The sequence below is a fragment of the Oncorhynchus clarkii genome, chromosome 1 (genome assembly GCF_045791955.1).
Source record: "Oncorhynchus clarkii lewisi isolate Uvic-CL-2024 chromosome 1, UVic_Ocla_1.0, whole genome shotgun sequence".
In the NCBI taxonomy this organism is placed as follows: Eukaryota; Metazoa; Chordata; class Actinopteri; order Salmoniformes; family Salmonidae; genus Oncorhynchus; species Oncorhynchus clarkii.
The window spans coordinates 77,867,130-77,880,012 of NC_092147.1; the positions used below are offsets into that span (position 1 = coordinate 77,867,130).

The 12,883-nt window shown below is 39.1% G+C and overlaps 1 protein-coding gene across 1 annotated transcript; it reads left to right on the top strand.

Annotated features, from left to right (window-relative positions):
• Window positions 1-8,661: 8,661 nt before the first annotated feature.
• On the top strand, window positions 8,662-11,833 carry LOC139417747 (forkhead box protein G1-like). Its single transcript, XM_071166856.1, has one exon. It carries the CDS (start codon window positions 8,768-8,770, stop codon window positions 9,821-9,823), a length of 1,056 nt encoding a protein of 351 aa, XP_071022957.1. The 5' UTR covers window positions 8,662-8,767; the 3' UTR covers window positions 9,824-11,833.
• The last annotated feature ends 1,050 nt before the right edge of the window (window positions 11,834-12,883 follow it).

The window sequence follows — 12,883 nt, forward strand, 5'->3', positions numbered from 1 at the left end:
AAGATATAAAACTGTATTTTTTTGTGAAGAATCAACAACAAGTGGGACACAATCATGAAGTGGAACGACATTTATTGGATATTTCAAACTTTTTTAACAAATCAAAAACTGAAAAATTGGGCGTGCAAAATTATTCAGCCCCTTTACTTTCAGTGCATCAAACTCTCTCCAGAAGTTCAGTGAGGATCTCTGAATGATCCAATGTTGACCTAAATGACTAATGATGATAAATACAATCCATCTGTGTGTAATCAAGTCTCCGTATAAATGCACCTGCACTGTGATAGTCTCAGAGTTACGTTAAAAGCGCAGAGAGCATCATGAAGAAGAAGGAACACACCAGGCAGGTCCGAGATACTGTTGTGAAGAAATTTAAAGCCAGATTTGGATACAAAACGATTTCCCAAGCTTTAAACATCCCAAGGAGCACTGTGCAAGCGATAATATTGAAATGGAAGGAGTATCAGAACACTGCAAATCTACCAAGACCTGGCCGTCCCTCTAAACTTCAGCTCATACAAGGAGAAGACTGATCAGAGATGCAGCCAAGAGGCCCATGATCACTCTGGATGGGGCAAGACAAAGAAAGAAGAAGAAGAGATACAGCTGAGGTGTAGATCTCTGCAGTTCATCCAGAGTGATCATGGGCCTCTTGGCTGCATCTCTGATCAGTCTTCTCCTTGTATGAGCTGAAAGTTTAGAGGGACGGCCAGGTCTTGGTAGATTTGCAGTGTTCTGATACTCCTTCCATTTCAATATTATCGCTTGACAACAATCAGTCGTATATTGCACAAATCTGGCCTTTATGGAAGAGTGGCAAGAAGAAAGCCATTTCTTAAAGATATCCATAAAAAGTGTTGTTTAAAGTTTGCCACAAGCCACCTGGGAGACACACCAAACATGTGGAAGAAGGTGCTCTGGTCAGATGAAACCAAAATTGAACTTTTTGGCAACAATGCAAAACGTTATGTTTGGCGTAAAAGCAACATAGCTCATCACCCTGAACACACCATCCCCACTGTCAAACATGGTGGTGGCAGCATCATGGTTTGGGCCTGCTTTTCTTCAGCAGGGACAGGGAAGATGGTTAAAATTGATGGGAAGATGGATGGAGCCAAATACAGGACCATTCTGGAAGAAAACCTGATGGAGTCTGCAAAAGACCTGAGACTGGGACGGAGATTTGTCTTCCAACAAGACAATGATCCAAAACATAAAGCAAAATCTACAATGGAATGGTTCAAAAATAAACATATCCAGGTGTTAGAATGGCCAAGTCAAAGTCCAGACCTGAATCCAATCGAGAATCTGTGGAAAGAACTGAAAACTGCTGTTCACAAATGCTCTCCATCCAACCTCACTGAGCACGAGCTGTTTTGCAAGGAGGAATGGGAAAAAATGTCAGTCTCTCGATGTGCAAAACTGATAGAGGCATACCCCAAGCGACTTACAGCTGTAATCGCAGCAAAAGGTGGCGCTACAAAGTATTAACTTAAGGGGGCTGAATAATTTTGCACACCCAATTTTTCAGTTTTTGATTTGTTAAAGAAGTTTGAAATATCCAATAAATGTCGTTCCACTTCATGATTGTGTCCCACTTGTTGTTGATTCTTCACAAAAAAATACAGTTTTATATGTTTATGTTTGAAGCCTGAAATGTGGCAAAAGGTCGCAAAGTTCAAGGGGGCCAAATACTTTCGCAAGGCACTGTATCATGGTCCAAACACAACAACACAGTTGTGAAGAAAAAATTGACATGGGCCCTCAGAATCTCAGAAAGTTCTACAGTTTCACCAATGAGAGCATCTTGACTGGCTGCATCACCACTTGGAATGGCAACTGCTCAGCATCCAACTGCAAGGCGCTACAGAGAGTAATGCGTACGACCAAGTACATCACTGGGCGGTGTCAGAGGAAGGCCCAAAAAATTGTCAAAGACTCCAGCCACCCAAGTCATAGAATGTTCTCTCTGTTAACGCACGGCAAGCAGTAGCAGAACACTAAGTCTAGGACCAAAAGGCTCCTGAACAGCTTCTACCACCAAGCCATAAGACTGCTAAATAGTTAACCAAATAGCTACTCGGACTATCTGCATCGACCCTTTTTGCACTAACTCTTTTTGACTCAATGCACACACCTTGACTCTACATACACACACTCACATATACTTACACTGACATTCCAACACACACACACAACGCACAAGACACGTACACACAGGCACATCTTCTCCACACACACTTCCACACTTATCACATACACTGCTGCTACAGTTTATTATCTATTCTGTTACCTAGTCACTTTACCCCTGCCTAGATGTGCATATCTACCTCAATTTCCTCGTACCACTGCACATCAACTCAGTACTGGTACCCCGTGTATATAGCCAAGCCGTCATCGACTCGTTACTGGTATCCCGTGTATATAGCCAAGCTGTCATCGACTCGTTACTGGTACCCCGTGTACATAGCCAAGTTAGCGTTACTCATTGTGTATTTATTCCTTGTGTTAATATTTATTTTTCTATTTAAAAAAAAAATAATAATTGTATTCTGCATTGTTGGGAAGCATTTCACTGTTAGTCTACACCTGTTGTTTACAATGCATGTGACATTGAAATTGGATTGATTGAAAGTTATTGTTCTGTTTATGCCTTTATGACACCTCTCAGTTATATTTTGGTTGAAATGTGTTGATATAACCTATTACAAGGAAGAACTTATACAACCCTATGTACTTATATTCAAATCAAATCAAAGTTGATTGGTCACGTACACAGTTTAGCAGATGGTATAGCGGATGCAGTGAATGCTTGTGGTACTAGCTCATAACAGTGCAGCAAATATATGTATATTGCAGTGAGTTATGTCAAGAATCCAGTGTATATGTAAACAGTGTAACAAAATGCAATGTACTAGATATATTAGAATGAGCTATGTGAAGAATACAGTATATGAATACACAGTGTGAAAAACAATATAAAAGATATTGGGTAGTTTACTACCAGCCAGGTCATTCAAGATTGATATCGAAATTGGATGTCTATCCATGTCTTGAGGACGTCAGGAAAACAAATTAAACTGTCCGCTAGGGGCAATGGTGAGCACTGTTACTATCAATTAGGCTTGGGTTTTGCTATGGTGTTGGTGACTCTGGATCAGGTTTGGGATAGGGTTTGGGATATGGTTTGGGACGGTTAAGGTAAAGGTTAAGGTTTGGGATATGGTTAAAATTAAAATAAATAAAAAATTGTGTCCTCGACTGGGATCGAAAAGACAACCTTCTGATCCAGAGTCATGGTGTTAGAAGATTTGGTGTTGTGTGTTTGATCCCAGTTTGATCCCAGGGGCGGGGATTTTCCTAAGGAAAATAATGTACTTTTTTACTCCATACATTTTCCCTGACACCGGAAGTACTCGTTACGTTTTGAATGCTTAGCAGGACAGGAAAATGGTCAAATTAAAGTATTTATCAAGAGAACATCCCTGGTCATCCCTATTGTATCTAATCTGGCACACTCACTAAACACAGATGCTTCATTTGTAAATTATGTCTGTGTTGGAGTGTGACACTGACTATCCATAAATAAAAAATAAATAAAAAATTGTGTCGTCTGGTTTGATTAATATAAGGAATCTGAAATTATTTCTTATTTTACTTTTGGTACTTCAGTATATTTTAGCAATTACATTTACGTTAAGTATGTTTAAAACCAAATACTTTTAGACTTTTACTCAAGTAGTATTTTACTGTGTGACTTTCACTTTTACTTGAGTAATTTTCTATGAAAGTATCTTTACTTTTACTCAGGTATGACAATTGGGAACTTTTTCCACCAATGCATATCCCAAACCTTAACCCTTGCCATAAACATTTGGAATGAGTGCCTAACCGTAATGTTTTAACCATATCCCAAACCTTAACCTTACCTTAACCATTCGATGGGCCTAAACATAATGCTTTAACCTTAAAACTTACCTTAACCATTCGGAGTGTATAAACCTAACCCTTAACTTCTAAATTTGACGTTTGAAGAAATGGAATGATACAGAGCAGCAGGAGCAACAAAACATTTTTTAAGTTGTGTTTGGGGAAAATCCAACACAACACATCACTGAGTAACTGCCTCCTTATTTTCTAGCATGGTGGTGGCTGAATCCTGATATTGGCAAGGACTAGGGATTTATTTTATATAAAAAGAAACAGGGTGGAGCAAAGCACAAGCAAAGTCCTAAAGGAAAACCTGTTTCAGTCTGCTTTCCACCATCCCCAACATCTTGACAGATCTTGAAGAATTTTGAAAAGAATAATGGGGAAACATTGCACAATCTAGGTGTGCAAAGCTCTTATAGACTTACTCAAGAAGACTAACAGCTGTAATCGATGCCAAAGTTTTTTCTAACATGTATTGACTCAGGGAGCTGAATACTTATGCAAAGACTACTCAAATGTTGCTGTAATAGGCCTACATGTTTATCATTTGCATGGTGTTTTGCTGCAAGTTTTGTTTCTTGGTTATTAATTGTCAAGCTTTAAAAACCGAAGCCAGACAGCAACATTTTAGTAGCCTAGCTAGGACTGTGGCATGTGTCTGTACACTTTCCTTCCACTGCATGCTGTAGAAGGGACACATGAAAGCAGCGCAATTTAAGATAAATTCACCGATGTGAGCGATTCGAATGCATCAGGCTGTAATTTCATAAAGTAGATGACTCAACTGTTGACTCATTTATACTCGCTTGTGTGTCTTATTCGGTCCGCCGGCCTTGTGTTTGACACATGTGCGCTAGCCACGTTTTGACTGACTTGACAGACTTGACAGCCTTAGTTACAGTCGTTCGTTTTTGTTAAAAATATTGAGTAATTGAAACTGAAACAGTGCATCCCAAATGGGTGGAGGCAACAAATAATGTACCAGGCCAGCCATGATTTACAACCTGATATCAATTTTTGGACTACAAAAAAATGTATTGGTGAATTATATTAATCATGCATTGAACTGCATCCATCCATTCTGTCAACAATGCCTTACTGTACGTCATGGAATTTTGAGTCAAATATAACATATTTTTTAAAACCGCTTATAAAGTTTTGAAGCATAAACTAGGAATTTGATCTTTTTTACTGATATTATGATTATCTGTTTGCTTCATATCAGCAAAGTAGTTCAAACGCAGTCAGTTCCACTTTAAGGAAGAGCAATACTGTGGTTTCCCTAACATCAACCTCCATCAGCAGTGATTGAACAATAGTTTCTGACCTAACATGGCAGATTTAGCCTCATGTTCTATTGAAGGCGTTCCAGACAATTAACCTAAGAACTAAGCCTTATTACTGCTGAGACACATTCAACAGGATCTAATTACCAATATAAATTTGCACAACATATTCTGTGTGTGTGTGTGTGTGTGTGTGTGTGTGTGTGTGTGTGTGTGTGTGTGTGTGTGTGTGTGCGTGCGTGCGTGCATGCGTGCGTGTGTGTGTTACTGAGAATTCTGAGGGCGCACACGCACACAAAACCCATTCATGTGAGCATGTGTGACCACACAGACCAGATTTAGAACAGCAGAAGGCCCACAATAGGATGTTCTGTCTGTGTACGGTAGCTATAATTTACCTGTGGGAACATCCTGGTTCATTGCAGTGTATCTTCAACCCCTTGACGGAGCTGAAGTAATCACCCTGCGTCCCAGGATGCTGTGTGGGGGGAGTTACCATCGTAGCCCTGGAGGGTGCTCCTTACTGCTGCTCTATAAATAGCAGTAAACTTTGGATGACCCCAAAGCTGCTGGCGATTCTGACTGATTTTGTTTGGGGTTGGTGTATAAGGTTTGGCTTTAAAAGTATTTAACAGTATTTGTATGTGAGATCCTGGAAGTATCCCTAGGGGGCGCTCTGACATTCAGATGTCCTGTTTTAAGCGCCAGACTAATGTTTTGACAATGGTCTTTTTCTTTATTGTCCATGAAGACCATCTTTGTACTCTAGTAAAGCTGCGTTTTAACTTTGAACTTTAATGACAGACAATGCCAGAATCTGTTTCTAGATATTGAATGTGACATTATGATAGGACATTGTCATATTCCCTTTAAAAGGTTAACGGTTGACAGATTTGTGACGCCACTTCAAAAAGGTAGAGAATGCAATGTTTTTTTTTTATTCACTCAAAACAATCAAATCTAAAAGACCCTGTTTTTTCCACACAAAAAGGGCAGAAGTCCCAGGATTTGAAAAGGGGAAATTGGATGCAATAAATTAAATGGCACTCAAAACGAACATCTAATTGACTATAAACACTAAGCTTGAAGAAAATAAAACCTCTCTAAAAGGACTCTTATATGACTTAATTCCGAAGTCCTCGTGCTCCATCCCTTGTGAACACATGATTTCAAGTGGATGAGAGGGGTGTCAGCCAAGTTCATGTTTAGTGACACCAAAAAAAATATAATCTTGCACTTGAAACCTGCTCTTAAATAGTTCATAGTTAATATTGTGGCAACACTGCTTTAATCTGTGCAGCTGTGGAAGAATGGACTGCTGGGGGAAATGGAAAGATACTATTATCTAATTTAAGAGCAAATACACGCTTGTATGGTAAATCATCAATGATTTATTGACTTTATCCAACACTTGTCAACTGACTGTCTGTGGTAACACACTGATGTACGGTGTATAGTGTTTCCCTATATTGTTTCCCTACAGAACAATGGCAATGACTTGACTGAGAGGTTAATGTCATACAATAACCCATTTCTACAATAGCCCTATCTCAATTTAATAGCTGTGTGATTATAGCTAAATGGAGATAATGTACTTTACATCTTAATGTTTTGAAAGCAGCAACTCTACCATGTCACTATACAGGGGAAATTCACCAGTGCCAGGCCTGGGAGGATAGCTTCAATTTGCCCCCCAGGCCTCCGAGTGGAAACGTGCCATTACACATTAGTTTGCTTATGTAGACCATTAAAGACTTGGTAGGCCCACATGTTCCATCACATGCCTTCAGTGCATCACCTATCTCCCAGCTCCAAAGACCTGCTCAATTTAATAGAGTGAATAAGCAGCACAATGCTAGAGAGGAAAAATGGGACTATCATTAATATTCAATTTAACCTGGAAACATGGGTGAGCTCTGTGCTTCTGTAGATAAAGGAAAACATAATACACCGGAATAAAAGATCAGTGTGCTTAATTCGGAATTATACGTACCCTATGTATACAACAGTCTTCTTGTATGCAGTGTTGCAAAAGCACAGTAACTCAATGACCAACCTGGAGTGAAGACGTACCTGTTATTGCCTTCAGCATTTTTGTTAGATTACAGTCCTTTAGACCAAGCCTTAGTCCTACCTCAGTGACACAAAATGTACAGGATTACCCAATAGTGTTTTTTCTCAAAAGGAAAGTTTAATTTCACAAATCAGTATAATAGTTTCAATAAATATAATCTCCACAATGTAGATTTTTAAATGAAAACTAAAATGTAATTGATATCTTAATGTAGACAGGCAAATTATTATTTATTTTGACATAACACCTGACATAACACCCAAACCTGTTAATAATCATTTCAGAGAACCTTTCTTGTCCCTGGCCTGTTTTGTTATTCCTTCTTACCTACTAGGCCTACTAGTGGAGGCGTATCCCTTATGAAGGTGTTGGACACATTGGAAATACAGAGGTAATATAAATGTAATTCTTGCTAAAAGTGTAAAAATCGATGTTCAGATGTTTCATATAGCATTTTAACAGTGCTTCTTCACCCGGTTTCAAAGCACTTGACATGGTAAGGGGTTACTTTACCCAAATTCAACGTTCCATAATTTAAAATACCTCTTAAAATACCTCACTGAATATATTAAAACCAGCCAATATTATTACCTTCAATTCAAGGGCTTGAATTGGAGTAAACATGTACAGAAAATGTAGCCTAAGTAAACATTAACAAAACCCTCGAATTATAATTTAGCTCGAAAAATAAATAGGCTGTTGCAAATAATAATAGCCTTACACAAAGTTGTTACTCGTATGGCTATGCACAGCTCGTTAGTAGCACCAAATGTAGTTTGTAGGCAATTATTTTTAGTCACAAAACACTCCATGCATGTTGCTCAAATAGTGCGCTCTCAGCGCAGGCATATCACAGTACGCTACACTAGAGGCGCTGAAGTAGCGGCGTTCAGACTGAATAGGCTCTTTGATGTGCCTCTGACGTGTCCAGTACTCCAGCACAATACTATGATTGGAGCGCACCCACAATGCTCAAATCCCCCATTTTAAATGCATTGTTTGCCTAAACATGAAACATATTCAAACCATCATTGTCCTTAGAGGGGGGACTCGCAACGACTGACGATGAACACTTGTACGCGCACACCGCACATAGGTGAAAACAGTCACGTACGCACGCATGGATTGCTCGTGTGCACACACAAACACACAGATGAGGTGATGGTAAACAGATACGGAAACTGAGCCATCCTGACAAATCAATATAGTGCACTGAAAGTATATTTTGTTTCAACAATATCGAATGGGGAAGAGGCATTTGTTGACAGTTAAAACATCAGCAATCTACAGGCTCCTCCCCTTTGGTGATGTAGCCTTGTGATAAGACGCAACCTTCTTAATGACTAATTTCTCTATCCCAGCCCCGGCTCCTCTCTATCCTACAAGTTCCTTCATGCATGCAATGTCCTGATCCGATCGCGTCTGACCTTTTCGTTTTTAAACACAAAACCCGAGATTTTTGTCAGTGTCCGGCATGGGAGATCAGAAAGAGCCGCCGATGGTGCACCGATCTACTTCATTTAGTATCAAGAGTCTGCTGCTTCCCTCAAAATGTGACAAACAGGACTCGGCGCTCCCAGAAAAAAACACTGTTTATTCGGGTTCTGATTCGGAAAAATCTCTGGATCCTGATATGGAATCTGCACCTTTGAACCCAGAGAAACCGAAGGAGGACGAGGGTACCGAGCGGGCGACAGAGCCTAGCAAAAATGGGAAATATGATAAACCGCCATTCAGCTACAACGCCTTGATTATGATGGCTATCAGACAGAGTCCTGAGAAGAGACTGACCCTGAACGGTATCTATGAGTTTATCATGAAGAACTTTCCATATTACCGGGAGCACAAGCAAGGCTGGCAAAACTCTATCCGCCACAACTTGAGCCTCAATAAGTGTTTTGTGAAAGTGCCAAGGCATTACGACGACCCGGGCAAAGGGAACTACTGGATGTTGGACCCTTCGAGCGACGATGTGTTTATTGGTGGAACTACGGGAAAACTTCGGAGACGCTCTGCTACCTCAAGGGGTAAACTGGCGATGAAACGGGGACTACGCTTTGCGCCTCTCAGTTTGGGAATAAACGACAGGGCGAACAACCCTCTGTATTGGCAAATCTCTCCGTTTTTATCGTTGCACCATCCCCATTACAATGGATCATCTGCAGGATTTCTGAACCAAGGGCACGCGTATGGGTCTCTACTCCCCGGGGTGGACCAGCTGAGTAACGGGGACCTTACACGCCATCTAGGTGGATCTGTCGGTGCTCTGGGTTTGTCAAACAGTTACGGTGTAAGCACGTCTGGGCTACTATCGGGACAGAGTGGCTACTTTGTCTCAGGGAGCCAGCACCCGCCGCCGCATCTTCAGCAGAGCGCGCAGGGCTATGGTGTGCCGACGAGCTCGCCACAAACACTGATCTCGAACTCTCTAAGAACGTCCCTACCGTCTTTTTCACCGGGAATTTCTAGCGGGTTTCCAGGAGTGTTGTCTCATCAAAAGAGGGTCACTCCAAATGCTTTCTTAAACTGATTGCACAACTACAACATGGGGAGGACATACAAAAGCACCATATAAATGGCATAGGGTAAACAAACAGTGATCACAAATTAGGTCAGAAACAATAATTCCTCAAAACAAATATGGCCATAGTAGCCTATGTATCCTGAAGTGCAACGATTTATTATTTTGCGTTGAAAGACAAACTTTGTTACCTGTGGGTTGTAAAATGTAACTATAGACTTGCCAAAGGTAACTTTATTTCGGGCTATTTATATCGTACAGATTTTCATTATTTGAATAATTTATTTATGTTTTGTATTTATTGTACAATGTATTTACATTTTATTGTCAGTGTATTCATCAGTAGGCATATTGAATAAAAAAACATACAGTTTATTCATTATTTATATGAGAATTAATTTAGAAATCGTTTTGGGGGGAAACGTCATACAGATCAGGGTTAAGACACGCGGGAGAAAATAAACGCCTACAAAAGTCATATCTTCTCAGGTTCTCTGTCCAGAGACTCCAATGTAGGCTACTGCTGTAGGCCTATCTGTAATGTATGCTACACATTTTAGAGAGAAGTAGAGTTTTGTGTGTACTCTTAAATTAATGATAGCCTATTTTGTCACCTATTTTGTTTGATGGGGCCGAAATAAGCACATGTAGATTAAAGGACATGACAGTGCAGTTCTCCTCCTCGTGTGAGGACTACCTACGTCTTTCATATAAAGCACTTGAGGTTTCAGTTTCTCGTTAAAACCAGTTCCGGTTGTCTTGACACTTGCCATGTTTGATAAAGGTGTTATACGCTACTACCTATTCAGGTCTGCAAGTTAAGAGTCTGATCATTTACATTACATCAAACACACATTTGGCAAACAGGCGTATAATATCCACACCAATATAGCATTTGTCATCTAAATCAGTGGTTCCTCATTTTTTCTTAGTCACGTCTACACCTTACAATTATACAAAATACGATAAGGCCTACCAGCTTCCTATATATAACCCTGACAAAATGACAAAAATGTAATATGCCCATGTGTGGGGCGGCAGGTAGCCTAGCGGAGCGTTGGGCCAGTAAACGAAAGGACGCTGGTTCCAATCTCCGAGCCGACTAGGTGAAAAATCTGTCGATGTGCCCCTACTTGCTCTTGTAAATCGCTTTGGATAAGAGCGTCTGCTAAATGACTCAAATGTAAAAAATAAATAAAAAATAAAAGAAAACGTACATTTATCCTGTAAATTAAGACTATACTCTGAGCTGTAAATTGCCTTACGCTTTCAGTAATGGGCTATATCCAACCTCACATTCTGAGAATAATGGTTTGAATTGGTCTAGGCCTATTCAAATAAATAGAACAACATCATTCATCACTGATACTTCTGGAATCTGGTTTGCATAACACTGGGGTTGGGCCTACAGAACCACAGTTTGGCAAACGCTGATCCAAATAAATAACATTCTGCATTGTTATTGTAATGACCAGTTAATTAAGATTCCATTATCCAATAGGCCTATTTACAAGCAAAATAGTATAATATTCAGGAGAGTAATGCGCTGATTCACACACATTTTGGCCTAACATTTGACAGATTTCTTTCCTTTGTTGGAAAGATTATATACAGGTTTATTTATTTCACAACATTGTATTTTGGATGTTGACGATTTTTTTGTAAATGTTCTTTAAAAGTTTTGCACTTTTTGTTGTTAGAATAGGCCTACATAATGTATGAGTATTGTCTGTTTTTGTTGCTGTATGTTTTGAAAAAAATAAACTTGATTAAAGTATAAGACATTAGACTTTGCTATAGGTTTGCTATGTGTAGTGCTATGTGTAGCATGAATGAAAGAACAACACAAACCTAATGTACGGGTTATACATTCAGACACGCTATAGTCAGAGGAAAGAATATGCAGCCTATGTAGCTAGCATAGCAAAATATTTGTTTTATCAACGGAAACAAATATGCACATTTTTATGGCTAGAAAAGGATATCAAATTCACGTAAACTTGGGCTTAAAGTCTTCACCCTAAAAACATCTCATCCCATACTCTTTTGCTGCTGAATCTCACAAGGTGAAGGGAAAATATAAATATAGAGGATAGGTTATGTTTCTGAAACAACGACTCCCCTTTCAATGCAAACCACAGTACAACGTTTCTGTCAAGACCATCAGCCCAAGTAATTAATTCATTTCAAATGATTGAAATAGGCAGGATAGGGTAATTTGTTCTGTGTGCAATTAGGCTACTTTGTCAATCATTTATATTTCTGTGGATAAAAATATATAAATGGTGTCATAAAATAGTAAAAATATTTGTAAGTTCAATTGAAATGTGTGGTGAGTTTTCGATACGCATGGTATTTGATACAACTGCAGTGAAACGATCGATGTCCGCTTTTCCTGTTCACAAACAACTATGCCGTGGGGTGACATGGCCTACAGATTTCATGTTTCTGAGATGCGGCGTATACTGCCATTCTTAATTTCAAAGCAATAGGCTACAATGTATTTAATATATATGCCTATTCATTTGTAATTCATTTGTAATTAATAGGCAGATATATATTAAACATAATAAACATACATTGATTGTGTTTTGTCAGTACAAAATGGTAGGTTACAAAATGGTTAAGCCCAATTCCACCTAAAATACCACCCATGCCAAATGTATTGACATTGACCAAATTAATTGAAGCTCTCACAATATGTCTAGGGTAGAACTATATGCCTACTTTGTTATAAAACCGTTTGGACAGAAGTGACTTATTCATAATATTACATATTACTTATTCATAAAATTACATATTACATATTACATATTATATGTAGGCTATATTACAACGATTCCACCCTATCTGCAGGGTTTGGGGTAAGGGAATGATTTAAGAGTTACGATTAATGTCATGTTTAAGGACCATATAGGTCTGTAACTAACCCAAGCCTTGCACAAAAACAATTAACATATAGGGTACTAAATAAAAGTGTACTAATGGACTCAAAAAGTAGTCAGGAAGTGTTGGCTTAATATGTGTAGATATAAATTATTTGAGTTACAGGGCTGCATATAGGCCTAC

Bases quoted from the DNA above. Each gene is read 5' to 3' on its own strand.
- LOC139417747 (XM_071166856.1), top strand. From the start codon at position 8,768: ATGGGAGATCAGAAAGAGCCGCCGATGGTGCACCGATCTACTTCATTT.